The sequence below is a fragment of the Arachis duranensis genome, chromosome 7, assembly GCF_000817695.3.
Source record: "Arachis duranensis cultivar V14167 chromosome 7, aradu.V14167.gnm2.J7QH, whole genome shotgun sequence".
Classification (NCBI taxonomy): Eukaryota; Viridiplantae; Streptophyta; class Magnoliopsida; order Fabales; family Fabaceae; genus Arachis; species Arachis duranensis.
In genome coordinates this window covers 17092044-17109463 of record NC_029778.3, presented here as the reverse complement: position 1 = coordinate 17109463, position 17420 = coordinate 17092044, and the positions used below count along the sequence as shown (strand labels likewise).

Here is a 17420-nt window from a genome sequence, read left to right as displayed (position 1 = left end):
ATTCCCTTAGATAAAAAATGGTTCAAAGATTACTTGTGTGAGATCAGAGGTATGTGACCACTCCTCTACGAGACTTGGTTTTAAAGAAACATTTAGTAGAGATGCATTTTACCTCAGGAACCAAGGGCCCAATCTCATTTTCCCATGGGCTAGGATCAATACATCGTTGCTGGAGGAAGTTTGGGCAGTCTGAGGTTAACATAATCCGATCTGTGCTAGTAGTGACATATGACCTGTCTTTGTTCAAACCCTCATTCCTATCGGTCGACGAATCGAACAGAATCCTTTTTCCCTTACGCAAAATGCCTCTAGACCCCTTCTTCCCAGATGATTTGGATCGGATGTGACGGCGAATAAAGTGGAAGGAGCCGTTGTCCGAGCTTGTCAGTGGTGTAGCTGTGGGTACATAATCAGGATCTTCTTTACTAGTGGTTCTTGTACTAGTCTTTCGCATCTTGTACGCATGGGTTGTCCTCTTTGCATCGTTTGTCGTTATGCTAGCCTTTGGAAAAGCTTTCATGTTTGACTGTATTGCGTGTGGAGAGTTACTGCCAATGACCGAAGAATCCACCCTGGGATCCAGAGCTTGTTTGAGCATTCCCATCACAGACTCATTGAATTGACCCTGGTTTGCCACGATAGACTTCAATTCCATTATCTGGTTCTGGATTAATTTGACTTCGACCGCCAGGGCGGACCTGTCCTGTGCGCTGCCTGCCATTGCGTCACCGTCATCCTTACTGTACATAGATAACATAATAACACAGCTCAGCCGATAAACAAACTAGATTCATTTTGAAACCAAAATAAACAATTACAAGCAAGGTCAGGTCTAACGAGGTTGAGTACTGTCCTTGTCCCCCAAGATTTTGAAGACGTATATATATCAAGTATGTGAATGATAAAGAAATAAATATTTAGCGATCGTATACGTAATTATTTTTAATTGTGTGATAGGTTTAAGCTTTAGTTATCTACTTCAATATTTCACTTAATCAAATTTATATCATACACTCAGGCCTTTATACTCTTTCAAATTAATTTCAATATGCTGAATTGTACAGATATAATAACGTACATCATCTCGTTTTAACATTGTACTTTCTATTTTAGATACTCGTTTCTTGTAAATAATACAGAGTACTTTTCTATTTGTAATATTTTTTATATGTAATTCTCATATGGAAAACAAAATTACAATCGAAATTTCTATATTTTCTCTTCAGAAATCCTTAAAAGTTAAAAAAATGGCAACTAAGGAAATAAATATCATTCATAAATTACTCCTATATAATAAATAATACAGATAAATAATAAAAATTTTACATAAATAAATTGGCTCCTGCATCAAAATTTTTAGATTCGTCCCTGATTATAAGACAGTTCGATTACAAGAAACGATTATAAGAAACGATTATATGAAAACGATGAAACGAAGTTGTGATTAGGATGCGACCAACCTGGTATTCGGAACCACTGTTGTGGAGCCCCTTTTTCTACGAAGCACGCGATTAGGTTGCGGTTGTTTGTAACGATCCGCAGTAGACTTCGGGACCTCCTCATCGGAAGAAACGTCCACCGTGGTTGGGCTCCTAATTGACGCCATGAGATTCGCAGCGTGGACCTGGTATGAGAAGCCATAGTTAATTCTCCACTCGTTGAATGGTGCGTGCAGGTTTTCAGCAATTAGGAGATATGATAAATTGTTTTTAACGAGTGTGTGAGGGTTTCCATGTTAGAAGCAATTGACCTCTAAAACAAAGAGATAACCATTGTGGTTAACAGTTCTGGGCCCAAAATAAAGAGCAGTTCTTTTTGGCTGCCAAGGGCCCTAATCATTCTCCTTATTTGGGGCTGCTCATATGGGCTTTTCCCAAAAGCCAAGTTGGGCCACGAAATAATCATTAAGATTTCAGGCTTTTCATCTGTCAAATATAAAAGCGATGAAGTTAAAAACAAATAAAGATTATACTGAGATGATTATTGGGCCAAGCATGTGCTCCATTGATTCAAGTAAGTCTCACGTGAATAACATAGCGTCTGCCGGGACTCACACATGTCAGTTCTGGTGCAATCAATAGAACACCGATACATGATTAAGAAGTCAACATTTTAGTATTTTACACTTGTGTTTACTTACTAACATGACAATGGCTAGTTTGTTAATGTTTTCTAGAAGAAAAAAAAAGACAAAATTGTCCCAGCTGACTTTGGTAACTAAAACGATATTAATTATCAACAATATTAGCTTACCATGTGAACAATTAAGAATTTTGTTTCGCAAAAAATTTTGAATGCAAAACTTGAACATATTCATAGCCGAGAATGATTACAAAACTTGTAGAACCATTTTCTGGAAATAAAAAAATACAAAAAATCATAAAGTATCCTTAATCACAAGCGGCTGGTAACGACATTTTGATTATTAGGATAGAGGCAATAAGAATCTTCAGCAACAAGACAAATGGACTAGTCATATAACATTTAATAGGATGTTGGGTGTTTAGTATAAAACCTAAAAAAAGGTCAATCTTGTGGTACTTTTTTTCCTATCACTGCTACAGACTGGTCTGGATTTCCACTTGTGTAGTCAGCAGTTTTGACGGCGACACACATTTAAACTATTACCTGTATGGATTAATGTTGCACTATGTATTATTTTGAAATCCCGTCAATGGTGCCTCCCCGTCTGCCTGGATGCATTCCACTGCAACACACGTGTAGTCCCAAAGCAAGAAGATTCTCTAAAATAAAGAAGAGTTCCTCAATAACGTATCAACATCGAAGAAAAGACTATCGCAGATAGTGCCATGGAAAGATGCAAGAGAACTGATCGAAGGGTGTGGGTAGTATCGGTTTAACCATGTGAAGAAGACAGAATAAAAAATAAAGGAGATGTCTTTAGTGGCCTAGAAATCCCCGTAGAGTAGGTGAAGAGCACACGTTTTTAGTCATTTACCGGGAGTAAATCCTTTGGCGCCAAGAAAATCCACCCACATGGTTCACTCATAGTGTAGTCACATCATTTGATGTATCCAGCTTTTTCAAACCAGTAGGAGTTGCTTGCCAAACTACATTGTATAGGGTACCTTTGGATTAACCTTTATAAAAGGAAGTTTGTTATAATTTATTTCTTGTCATATGTCTAACAAGATCAATATTCTTCAATTAAAATATTTGTTAATTTTAAATAATAACGATAATTAACTGAACATCAACAAAGTTACTACACACCATCTCGACCAACAGGTGGAAGCAGAACTTAAAAATAAGCTAATTCATGTAAATTTTTTTGAGAGTTTATCTATTTATGTTATAAAATTGACTTAAATTTTTAATTCATTTCTTATGATTAAGACTTTCAAGTCGATTAAGAATAGAATAGTCATCTTTTAAAATGATATTTTTTTGTAATTGTTACGGCCCAGCCCAAACGGCTCGCGGGTCAACTCGACTCAATGACAACCCGACCCGGACGACCGGATGCGAACGGATCACAGCGCGACCCGGACAAGCGTCCCTGGCAGCTCCTCGCTACAGCTGTGAGGAAGCTTCGAGGAAGGTGGGCCTGTCCTCGTAGGGCCCACCTCTGACACGATATAAATAGGGAAGGACCTGCCCTTCCCTCGAGGTACGTCACCTTTTCACCTAATATCCCTCCACCTGCGCACAGACTGACTAGATCGTCGGAGTGTCTTTGCAGGTGGCACCCCCCCTTTTTCTCTCACAACAAGTGCTCGGCTTCACGGCAAACCGGAGCTCTACACAATCGCGATTGAGGAATCCTCGCTCTCATTAACCATCACCCGACCAGTCCGGAAACCGACAACCGAACATTGGCGCCGTCTGTGGGAACTTTTCCTTAATGGACGTTGTGCAGGGCCCTGGCGATCAGGGCCGGGGAGCCGGAGCGGAGGGGGCAGCCTCTGTCGCCTCGTTGAGAGGTCGGCGAAGGTTCCCCCGACAACTCACTGAACAGCACACGAGGGCACGACCCTTCGGGGGAACGGGCGGCGACAGCGCCATAATAATGCAGGAGTTACGGCATAGGGTCCAAAATTTGGAGCGACAGTTAGCCGACCAAGAACGCGATGGGCGAAGCACCGACCCCAGCTACACCCCGTCCCTCGAGGGCCAAGAGAGAGACTCCCACCGGAGCCGCCAGCGACACACTTCCGCATCCCGAACGGAAGCGGAGAGCACCCGGGAAGAGTCCCCAATCCCGAGAGGACGAAACGACACCATCATCTACTCCCGTGGCAGAGAGACGCGCCGCACGGCACGTGATCGCGAGAACAGCGAAGGAAGGTCCGGGAGGACTCGACAACCTGTGATAATGGGCGCCACCCCATTCCACCGTTCCATCCTCGAAGTCCGGTTGCCGAAACACTTCGACAAACCAACGGACATGAGGTACGACGGAACTCAAGACCCCCTAGAACATCTCACAGCTTTCGAGGCAAGGATGAACCTAGAGGGGGTGGGGGACGAGGTAAGGTGCCGAGCTTTTCCGGTGACCCTGGTGGGACCCGCGATCAAGTGGTTTAACGGCCTCCCGCAGGGATCCATCTACAGCTTCTCGGACATCAGTCGTGCGTTCCTGGCCCAGTTTACGACGCGAATAGCAAAGGCAAAGCACCCAATCAACCTTTTGGGGATAACACAAAGACAAGGAGAGCCGACCCGAAAGTACCTGGATCGGTTCAACGACGAATGCCTGAAAATCGACGGCTTAACCGACTCGGTGGCCAGCCTTTGCCTGACGAATGGCCTCCTCAACGAAAACTTTTGAAAGCACCTTACCACGAAACCAGTTTGGACGATGCACGAGATCCAGACGGTGGCCAAGGAGTATATAAATGACAAGGAAGTCAGCCGAGTCGTGGCTGCCAATAAACGGCAGTCCGGTTACAGCCAAGCTCGGCAACCGGGTAACGGAGAAAGAGCAAAGGAGCAAGCCAGGGAGGAGGCACCAAACAAGGCACCCAGGCCGTTCCCTCGGGTCGGGAAATTTACTAACTACACCCTACTCACTTTCCCCATCGTGGAAGTCTATCAGCAAATAGCTGAGAAGGGAATTCTGCCGAAGCCCCGACCGCTCAAGGACCGTACGGGAGGAAACAAGAACCTCTATTGTGATTACCACAAGGGTTATGGCCATCAAACACGGGACTGTTACGACCTGAAAGATGCACTCGAACAAGCGATAAGAGAAGGTAAACTAGCAACATTCTCTCACCTCATCAGAGAACCGAGAAGGCGCTACCGCGACCAAGACGAGGAAGGCAAGACCCACTCGGCCAAACGGCGACAAGAGCCTGAAGAAAGGGACCACGGCCTCACCGTGATAAACGTGGTGACAGCAAAAAATGCCGCGCCAAAATCCTGGTCGGCACACAAGAAAGATGCTAAGGTCTTGACGGTCTCCTCCCCGCCGGTGCGAAGCTCTAAGAAGCCTCCCTCCATTTCTTTCGGCCCGGAAGATCAATGGTTCAACGACGCGCCGGAAAACCACCCCATGGTCATTACGACCAGAGTGGGAACCGGCCTCGTCAAACGGATCCTTGTCGACACAGGAGCCGATTCAAATATCATGTTCCGCAACGTGTTCGACGCACTAGGGCTAAAGGATGCCGACCTGACAACTCACCAGCATGGGGTTATTGGGTTGGGCGACCACTTCATCAAACTGGACGGAGTAATATCCCTACCGATCTCGGTAGGGCAAGCCCAAGGTCGAAGATCGGCGATGGCCGAGTTCGTAATCCTCCGAGATTCCACCGCCTACAACATCATCTTGGGAAGGAAGACGATAAACGATGTTGAAGCGATAATCAACACTAAGCTGCTAGTCATGAAGTTCGTTACCGACGACGGGTCCATAGGGTCCTTAAGAGGGGATCTCGAGACAGCAGTCGCATGCGATAATGCTAGCTTATCCCTGAGAAGGAAATCCAGAGAGGCATCCGGTGTGTTCCTAGCCGACCTGGACTCCAGAGTAGACGACAAACCAAGACCAGAACCAGAAGGGGATCTAGAAAAATTCGTGATCGGTGACACGGAAGAGAAGTTCACGTTCATTAATAAGAACCTGCCACGTGAGTTAAAAGAGACCCTGATCGAAATGATAAGGGCCAACAGGGATTTGTTCGCTTGGACACCAGCCGACATGCCAGGCATAGATCCAGAAATCATGTCACACCATCTGGCTGTCAGGTCGGAAGCACGCCCGGTAGCGCAACGAAGGAGAAAGATGTCGGCAGAAAGGGCAGAGGAGGTGGCCAGGCAAACGACCAGCCTCCTGGAAGCAGGTTTCATACGAGAAGTAGACTACTCGACGTGGCTCTCGAATGTAGTCCTAGTGAAAAAACACAATGGCAAGTGGAGAATGTGCGTAGACTACTCTGACCTTAACAAGGCATGCCCTAAGGATTGTTTCCCCCTTCCTAACATAGACGCACTCGTCGACGCGGCGGCGGGCTACCGCTATCTAAGCTTCATGGATGCCTACTCCGGTTATAACCAGATACCGATGCACCGTCCAGACGAAGACAAAACGGCGTTCATAACGCCAGGAGGAACCTTCTGTTACAGGGTGATGCCATTCGGCCTGAAAAATGCAGGGGCGACATACCAAAGACTTATGAGCAAGATTTTCCACGATCTGATAGGCAAGACAGTGGAGGTCTATGTCGACGATATCCTCGCAAAGACAACGCAACCTGACGACCTCATAAAGGATCTGGGAAAGGTTTTCATGTCTCTCCGACAACACGGCATGAGGCTAAATCCCCTCAAGTGCGCCTTCGCCATGGAAGCCGGCAAGTTTTTGGGATTCATGATAACTCAGAGAGGGGTAGAAGCTAACCCGGAGAAATGCCAGGCAATACTCCAGATGAAGAGCCCGGGTTGCATCAAGGACGTCCAAAGGTTGGCAGGGCGGTTGACCTTATTATCCCGGTTTCTCGGAGCCTCGGCAACAAAGGCCCTGCCATTCTTTAACCTCATGAAGAAAGGGATGGCGTTCGAGTGGACACCCGCATGTGAGGAGGCCTTTCGGCACTTCAAGGAAATCCTGGCGGCACCACCCGTCCTCGGGAAGCCAAAGGACGGGGAACCACTATACCTATACCTCGCTATAACGGGGGAAGCCCTGGCTGCAGTTCTGGTGCGGGAGGACGGAAAAGCTCAACAGCCAGTCTATTTCATAAGCAGGGCCTTGCAAGGAGCAGAATTAAGGTACAGCAAGTTGGAAAAGCTAGCCCTAGCACTTTTGACTTCCTCACGAAGGTTGAAGCGGTACTTCCAAAGTCACCAAGTTGTCGTCAGAACGGACCAAGGGATCCGGCAAGTACTTCAAAAACCCGATCTGGCGGGAAGAATGATGACTTGGTCCATCGAACTCTCCCAGTATGATATACGATACGAACCCCGGCAAGCCATCAAGGCGCATGCGATGGCAGATTTTCTAGTAGAAGTAACAGGGGATCCAAGCGAAGAAGTGAGTACACGGTGGAAGCTCCATGTGGACGGAGCCTCCAACCAGACTTTTGGAGGTGCCGGGATCATCCTGGAAAGCCCGATTGGGGTTGTATACGAACAGTCGGTCAGATTCGAATTTCCCATCTCGAACAACCAGGCAGAATATGAAGCCCTTATAGGAGGCTTAACCCTAGCAGCGGAAGTCGGAGCAAGAAGACTGGAAATATGCAGCGATTCCCAAGTCGTCACCTCCCAAGTAAACGGGAGCTACCAAGCCAAAGATCCATTGCTACAAAAGTACTTGGAAAAAGTTAAAAGCTTGAGCCAAAAGTTTGAAGAGGTCACGATCCATCACGTACCTAGAGAAAGGAACACACGGGCAGACCTCCTATCAAAGTTGGCCAGCACGAAGCCGGGAGAAGGCAACCGATCTCTCATTCAAGGTATGACGAGAGAACCAGCGGTCACACTGCACATGACAAGCCTAGGCTCTTCATGGCTAGACCCCATCACCAACTTCCTAGAACACGGCAAACTCCCTAACGACGAAAAGGACGCAGCGAAATTGAGAAGGGAAGCAGCCAAATACGCCGTCATCCAAGGACAGTTGTTCAGGAAAGGGCTCAACCAGCCCCTACTGAAGTGCCTACACCCTGACCAGACGAACTACGTCCTCAGGGAAGTCCATGAAGGCTGCTGTGGGCACCACATCGGAGGCAAGGCCTTAGCGAGGAAATTAATCCGAGCTGGATACTATTGGCCGTCAATGATGGCGGACTCCAAGGAGTTTGTCAAAAAATGTGTAAAGTGCCAACAGAATGCCAACTTCGCCAGGGCGCCGGCCTCCGAGTTAAGCTTGCTAACGACCTCCCAGCCATTTTCTCAATGGGGAGTCGACCTCTTAGGGCCCTTCCCAGTCGGCCCTGGACAAGTCAAGTACCTCATAGTCGCAATTGACTACTACACCAAATGGATAGAGGCCGAACCACTAGCTAGCATATCCTCGTCCAATTGCAGGAAATTCATGTGGAGGCAAGTGATAACACGATTTGGGATACCAGAAGTCGTCATCTCAGACAACGGCACGCAATTTACTGACAAAAAGTTCACGGAATTCCTCAACGGCCTGGGTATAAGACAAAGGTTCTCTTCGGTAGAACACCCCCAGACGAACGGAAAGGTGGAGTCCGCCAACAAGATTATCTTTTCAGGGCTGAAGAAGAGGTTGGATAATAAAAAGGGTGCTTGGGCCGACGAACTAGCATCGGTTCTCTGGTCCTACCGAACAACTGAGCAATCCTCCACTAAGGAAACTCCCTTCCGGCTAACGTATGGGGTGGACGCAGTAATACCCGTAGAGATCGGTGAACCGAGCCCGCGGTTACTTTTGAAAGGAGTAGAGGAAACCGTGGAAAAGGACCTGATAGATGAAGCCAGGGAAATGGCCCATTTGACAGAAACAGCGCTAAAACAAAGAATGGCTCTGCGCTACAACACCAAAGTGCTCAAGAGGGAATTCGAGCCGAACGATCTCGTCCTGAGGCGGAACGATATCGGCCCACCGACCCCTGGAGCAGGCAAGCTAGCGGCAAACTGGGAAGGCCCCTACAGAGTCAAAAAAGTGATGGGAAAAGGTGCCTTCAAGTTAGAAAGGCTTGATGGCAAGGAAGTCCCGAGGACATGGAACGCGGACAACCTTAGAAGATTCTACTCCTAGCGGACGGACCGACATGCCGACTAATCTAGCTAAGTAGTTAATTTGCGAATTTGAACTTTTCATAGTGACCTACGAGTCCTTTATATGGTTACCGAATAAGATATACTTGTGCAAATTTTCTCTCCTGTCTTGTCTCCCTATTTTCCAGATAAACCATCTCATCATGACCAACGACGACGCGCAACCCCGGGACTGATCACCCCGGGAGCCCGTCAACTACCGTTGTAATAAGTGACTACGCGAAAGGCCACGAGCCGTTGATATAAACGACGACTATAAACCAAAAACGGTTAATAGAAACGATAACGCAATCAGACGAATAAACGACGACTATAAACCAAAAACGGTTAATAGAAACGATAACGCAATCAAACGAATGAGAAAAAGTTTACTACGCCAATACGGGCAAACGACTAAGAAGTCAAATTGTTCATAAGCCAAAGTAAAACGGCTAAACAAAAAGTTTTAAACAGAGGATTCATTTCTTGGGGACGTCGACAACTTTGCCGTCCTTGATGACTTTGAGAACACCAATCGCCGACGTGTCAAACTCGGGAGCAATGATTTTGACCTGAGCTTTAAGAGCCTCCTCGGTCGCCAAAATCGCACCCTTCCCCTGTTTCACGACGTCTTTATACTTAGCTTTCCACGTTGCCAATTCGGCCTCCACGGCCTGCTTTTCCTTCTCTATGTCGGCCACCCGTTTCTGCGCCGCGCCGACCTGGCTCTCCAAAGTCATTTCACGATCGACAAGACGAGAAACCGTGACATTCGATTCTTCTAACTTCTTCTCAGCAGTGGCAGCTTTCTTCTCGGCAGCAGTAGCTTTCTTCTCGGCGGCGTCAAGTTTCTCATTTGATTGGGTCAACTGCTCCCGGAGAGTCTCAACTTCACTCTTTAGCTCGTTGTTAGCCTTCCCAGTAGATTCCAACCTTCTACGGAGGGACTCCATCCCGGATAGCTCAAACTCGGCCTTCCGGGCTATCACGGCGCCACGTAAAAGGGTACGGTACATCCACCTCGCCTGCCCGGCAAGGGAAGACTCATAGAAATACTCCTCGGTACCAGGAATCAGCTGGGAATCTATAAAGTCCCCTGCATCAAAATTCCTCTCCATAACAGTAAGCACCCCCTCAGGACTGGACGACGTTTTCCTCTTCCTCTTAAGGCTAGGGATCTCTTCCACCCCGTCATCGGCATCCGGGTTAGACGTTGAGCCCCCGGTGCCAATCACCTCGCGGAAGGGGGAAACATGAATCGCTTTGTCGACCTCGACCTGGGCAGCTGGGGCCGAGGTCCCAGTACCGTCAACCACGGCTTCTTGCTCGGTAGTAACCTTGTCTTCCGGAGGAGTTGCAGACTTCTCGGCGGCAGATTTCTCATTGTCCCCTTCGTCGTCACTAGCGCACAGGAAAGTTTGGAATAAGTTAGGAAGACCCGTCACCGAGGCAGACATCTCCACTGCAGAAAAGCAAACGAGGTCGGTTAGTCACTACAAATTGTTAGCAAAAGCAAAAAGACAAGGGACAAGTAAAGGCTTCTCACAAATATAATTACGACCGGCCTCCCGATCACCCATGAGAAGGTGAGGATTTACATGATTCCTCCCAAAGACTGCCATCAACACATCGGCAATCTTCCTATCCACCGCAGACATGCCCCTATAGGTTACCTTAACAAAGGCGTTTGACCCCGCTCCGAAACTCCAATAGGTCGGAATAAGGCGTACCCCCTCTAACGACAGCCAAAAAGGATGACGACCTTTGACAGGGCGGACCTTGAAATATTTGTCCTTAAACCCATGATAGGAATCTTCAAATAAACCAAAATTCCTCCGACCTTGGGCAGACCGGAAGGACATGAACCCTTTTTTATGTTTCCCCTCCTTTGAAGGGTTAGTAAGGTTGAAGAAGAAAAGGAAGACATCTACAGACACCGGGAGCTCAAGATACTCACAAACCATCTCGAAGCAGCGGATTGAGGCCCAGCTGTTCGGATGCAACTGCGACGGCGCCACGGACACACAGCTTAAAAGCGCCATCTGAAAGGCGGAAAATGGGATACGAACCCCAACTTGAGTAAACATGGACTTGTAGAACCAAATCCAGTCGGCTACTCGGGGGTGATGGAGATTGATCTCGTACAACCGCTCGTGAGGAGCCGGGATGAAGACGTCATAATTAGATTCTTCATCAGTCCCTCCGCACAAGTACTCGGCTTGTCGGAACTCGGTGAGTTCCTCCTTACCCATTTGGTTGGGCGAATCCTTCACGTCGGAAACGACCCAAGCATAGGGATCGTACGCAGCGGGAGAAGGAGAAGCCCGGGAGACCGTGCGAGCCATACCTACATGGGGGGACCATCCAGTCAGTCTAAGAGATCGGTTGCTCAGACCGAGTACAAACGCTACCCCCACTACTCCCCAACTAAGGATGAAACACTATAAATGGACAGGGAAAAACCTACCCTGGAATGATATCCCCCCCTAACGCATATAACCACCATTGAAAGGCTACACAACAACAATAAAAACCAGACAGCAAGCATGCAAGAACGAAGCACGAAGCACAAAAGAAAAGAATTTGAAGAATTACCTGAATTGATGGAAAGAGGATGAAATTGCAAGTCTGGGAAGATACAAGGAGGATGTACGAAAGCACCGCAGCAACGCTCTGAAATCTTGTAACAAGGCAAAGGAAGGAGAGAGATGGAAAGTAGGAAGAAATGCAGAAGCATAAAACCAATTGTTTAAAAAACTGCCTCCCAAGAAGCGCGAAACACCTGGGGGCAGAATGGTCTTTGCAAATGGGGTTTTTCCACCCCATTATGAGCATTTAATGCTTCGCACAAGGAACGATACGGCGAAACGGTTGCTTATGCAAACCAAGGGACACGCGCGTTAAGGGCACATTCTCCCCACGTGCGGCCGAGTTGACGAGAACAAACGAAACATGAGACGACACGCCACTAATAGTCCCCACGACTACCACTGGCGCGTGGGGGCACTGTTACGGCCCAGCCCAAACGGCTCGCGGGTCAACTCGACCCGATGACAACCCGACCCGGACGACCGGATGCGAACGGATCACAGCGCGACCTGGACACGCGTCCCTGGCAGCTCCTCGCTACAGCTGTGAGGAAGCTTCGAGGAAGGTGGGCCTGTCCTCGTAGGGCCCACCTCTGACACGATATAAATAGGGAAGGACCTGCCCTTCCCTCGAGGTACGTCACCTTTTCACCTAACATTTCTCCGCCTGCACACTGACTGACTAGATCGTCGGAGTGTCTTTGCAGGTGGCACCCCCCTTTTTCCTCTCACAACAAGTGCTCGACTTGTAATTTTTATTTTTTTTGTCATTTTGCGGACAAATTTAAGAATAATTTTTTTTATAAATGTTATTTTAATATAAATATTGTTATAAAATATTTATTCTAAAATTTTGTATTTTAACTGGAACATATTTTTTTAATTTCCGCCACGAAATTACAATGTCAATAATCGCAGGATATTGATTTTTAGGTTAGAATGTAAATCAGTACTAGCTGGGAATATTTATGAGCTAACATTAGGTGACTATTATTCCGCTAGTCAAGTAAAATCCAGAATATTAGTTTAGTACCAATTGAATCGATTAATAGCTTTAAAAGTGTTGTGATTTGTTACCATTTTGTTCGAATTACATCGGTTAGTATTTATTGGAAGTGTAAATTAAGGATAAGTGTACTCGAAAGATTTTGTGGTTGAAAACAATGTACTCCAATTTTGTCTGGGACAAAAATGTCATCAAATAATATAAAAATGTGACAAAATTATCCGTAATTAAATATATCTTTCTTATAAAATACTTGAGACCGAATGTTTTTATTTTTTATTTTTACAAGTATAATTAGAAAAATGAGATATTATCCTTTTTAAAATTTTGTTATTTTTCGCTCAGTATGTATTTTCTGTGTTTTTTTTTAAAGTATTATTAGTTGTTACCAAAAAAATAAAAAATATATTTAGTGAACAATCACCAAATAAAAATATTAAAATATCTTTTTTTAAGCATAAGATATGTAAAATTTCTGAAATATTTTATGAGGGAACGTATTTATTGTTGGACATAATAGAGATATTTTAAAATTATTTAAGAGTATTTTTATCTATAACTAGATGTGATGAGTCTATTTTTGTTATCAACAGAATTTTTTATTTGTGTTTTTAATAGTTTACCTTTCATTTAAAATTTAATTTCTAAGAATGTGATATTTTGGCCATTCAAAAAGGATAAAATCTAAACTTAGTATGAATAACGTAACTCCTCTTTTATGTTACAAAATAATTAATACGATCAAAATTTATGTGTGATATGATTTAAATTAAAAAATAGTTCACAAAGAGAGATAAAAAACTCTTAAAATTTTTTGACAATATTATTGCTACTCTCAGAATCAAAAGAATATTAGATATCTTGGTTTAGTGATTTTACTAATAGTACGTGTTTGGATTCATTAAATCGGTCAATAAAAAAAATTTTATTGAGCAAAGGTATTTTTTTGTTTTTAATAGTGTTTAACACATTTCTAATAGGATTTTCTTCGCATAATAAATGAGAAGAAAACTATTTTTATTCTATTTTATCTAAGCATAATTCATAAATAAATATATCTTTTAACATGAGATTTCTAGAATTAAAATAACTTTCATTCTTGTAAAAGATCTCTTGAAAAAATAAATTCGAGAATAGTCATAAAGAATATCTTTTTTTTCAATGAAAAGGGATTTTTTTTTATGTTTAACAAATTTGTAATAGTAAAAGTAAAAGCAGTAGAAAAATAAAAAATCGTTTGTAAAAAGGCTATACTTTATATAATTTTTTTAAAGATCTATTTTTCTAAAAAAAATGTTTTCTGCATAATAAATGAATAACAAAAATATTTTTATATTATTTTATTCAAATATAATTAATAAATAAAAATATCTTTTTACATTATATATGCAAACATAAAATCACTTCTACTTTTATAAAATATCTATTTAGAAAATATCATGTGAGAAAAAATATTTTTCCGAAAATAGTCGGTGCTTAAAAATACTTAATTAACAACAAAATGTTTAACTACTTAGGATACGAGTTAATCATAACCTATAAACTACTTCAATACTATTTACAAAATGTGAATTACTAAAAATGTTACACGGTCTTTGGATATATATCATTATAATAAGGAAACTATTTGATTTGAAGACTTATTGACCTGCGTTTATAGTTCTCAATAACCATCATTACTAGAATGTGTATGCGTATATGTAACACAAAAGAATACCATCATCCACTATATTTCTTACCTATAAGACAGAAAAGTGAAAAACTCAATGTCCAGCTTTTTTATGTTATACATAAACATCACTCGTAGAGTAATGGAATTCTTGTGTTCAGTGGGCCACTAACATCACCTCAACACAAACACCTTTTCTTATCAGTTATACCACTAAAAAATATTTTGTACTCCCTATAAAACTAACATCACCTTATGCTTCCTACTTGAAGTAGCACCTATATATCCTAACTCCACAAAAATCATGGAGCCTGAACACAGTGGAGGATACTTCTGCGTGTTCAAGGGATGGGTACCAGGTATATACACCACTGTGGAAGAGGTTCAGGAGCAGATGGACGACTATGATGATAAATGCTGGAAGCACTACGAAACACTGAAGGAAGCGCAATATGGGTGGGAAAAGTACTTCGGCGTAGGAAATCATATAGAAGGCCGACGACAGATTCAGGAAGGAAGCGCACCAATGGGGATTCAACCTGCTATCCGCCAGGAGAAGGAGCATATGGCTATCCATATAATGAAATTGCACTACAAGCAGTACCGTGAGACCATGTTCGAGAATCTCAAAGGTAAGCCCAATCATAATAGTTATTTACAAAGCGGTTCTGTTACCACATGCTCACCTATTTTGAGTTGTAGGTGATGATTTTGTTCCAGACCCGCCAGCCTCCCCCCTCATTAGCCCAAGCTTGCAAGATTGGCTACTAAAAGTATGCAAACAGCTAAGTATCCCAGACCCCATATACCGAAGTGTTGTTGGGACCGCGGGAGATGCTCGCCGATGTTATCGCTATCTAGTTGCCTTGGTTCCACCTGAATCTGCAACTGCAAGCGTCCTCTGTAGCCGAATATCTTTCGATCCCGCAATTGCCCATGAGGATGCTGCCCGGGTCGGCCTCGACATGCTTTCTCGGTTGCTGGGAAGACCAATTCATGACTACAATTTTGAAGTGGTTGACAAGTGGAAGGATAGGTTCACAGAGCTTTCAGCTGATCTAGAAGCAATAGAAGCCAAACTTGACTACTTGAACTACGCAAAAAATCAACTGGAGGACATACTTGACAGTATCTGTAGAGCTCATCACCCAAGGGGAGGACGTGGAAGAACCAGCCGCCGCAGGGGTTAGTATTCATGCGGTAAACTCTCACATACAACTCACAACTTGCATGCACGTAGCTACGTCACGCTTTATCAAGCTAATATTACTTTATGTCGTCCACGTTGAATCTCTATCACAATCTTCAGCGATATATTTACGAAAATGTAATCGTGCCCAATATGTGGTCGTGGTCATGCTATTTCGAAAAAGGAAATGTATTCATCGTTTGATTAAGATCATTTAACCGGGTATTATAGAATTAAAATGACAAGTTCATCTTAATTATGCATGAAAAGGGGTTTCATAGATTGCACAACATGAGTAAGAACAATTAATTGTCTTTACAGATTAATTATAACATAAAAACAAGTGGATTTTTTATGATTACTTTTGTTTTTTTAATATTGGAAATAAATTTTATTAAGATTTTTTTTAACTGTTGTCATTCACATTGGAATATATTTAACATAAGAAAAAGTCTAGGGGCATTTAACTTTGTTAAATTTTGGCCAGTATGTAACCAGTAAAGAAAAGTGAACCATTGAATGAAATCTCACATCAATCTCACACCATTAAAACCATTATTGAATGGCTATTTGATTGCTACAAATCACAAAAGTTGCTGGCCCCTAGTATTCCTCTTAACATAATTTACGATGGGTAAATATTATCGAAACTAAAGTTCAATACAGTAAAATAATTTTTATAGGAACTGACCCTAAAATACGTTTTTATAACATTATTAACTTTGATTGTCCTTTCGAGAATAATATCTCATTTTTTTATCATAAACAATTTAAGCTGTAGTCTTTTGGATGCAACACCATATTATTGAAGTTTTATATTCTCCTTTTAAAGCAAATATTTTTCTGTTAAAAAATATACCAAGTTTTTATTTTGTGATTCGCGTAGTTAGTTGTACAAAATTTGGAATGTATAAAATGTCATGTATTTAACAAATTCTGCACATTAACAAACAGCTAAAAATATCTCAAACTATTAAATATCAAAATGTCTCACACTATTTAATATCTGAGTGTCTCTTTTTATTAAGAAATTTTAATAAAACATGCATGAAGAATTAAATAATACACTAGGTCTAGTAAATTACAAACATTTCAGTTTTTAAAAATTTTAAAAAGTTATTAAAATTTAGAAGGATTTTGTACTTCTGTATTTATTAAATTATGTAATTTGATTACACAAAATTTAACAAGATAAATATAATGCATGGAAGGTCTATGTTGTAAATTGTTAGAAGATCTTGATACAATTGTGCATGAATTTAAAATCAAATATTCGGTCATACTCGACTAGGATAACAAAAAATATCAAAGAATATAATAATTATTTTCATGTCACAAAAGTCTTAATTTTTATTCAAGAAATTTATCAGAGCAATAACAACTCATTGTTAACAAACAACTTTAATAAAATAACAAATATTTATGCTGTAAATGATAATTAAGAAAATGTATGTTTTTAATATTTTTATTGTAATATGTATGATATCTATATCGTAATTTGTATTTGTGCCATCTTTAAAAAAAATTTAGTTGTGTCTTAAATATTTTTTATATTATTAAATATTCAAACAATATTAAAAGTTTTTGTATTACATAAATATAATTTGTTAAAGTCAAATTTATTTATGATAAGAAAAACAAAAAAGATAAAATAACAATAACCGAAAATTCTTGCCACACAGACCGAGTAGTTAATCAAGTAAAGCTAAGCTTAATTTGTCAAACATGAAAGATATTATTAGTTATTAATAGTTTTCTTAAATTTATATA

At 42.4% G+C, this 17420-nt stretch overlaps 1 protein-coding gene across 1 annotated transcript; it reads left to right on the top strand.

Moving 5' to 3' along the window:
• Positions 1-4822: 4822 nt before the first annotated feature.
• Positions 4823-9199, top strand: LOC107457984 (uncharacterized). The gene has a single exon (XM_016076184.1). The coding sequence runs from the start codon at positions 4823-4825 to the stop codon at positions 9197-9199; it is 4377 nt and encodes a 1458-aa protein (XP_015931670.1).
• Positions 9200-17420: the final 8221 nt, after the last annotated feature.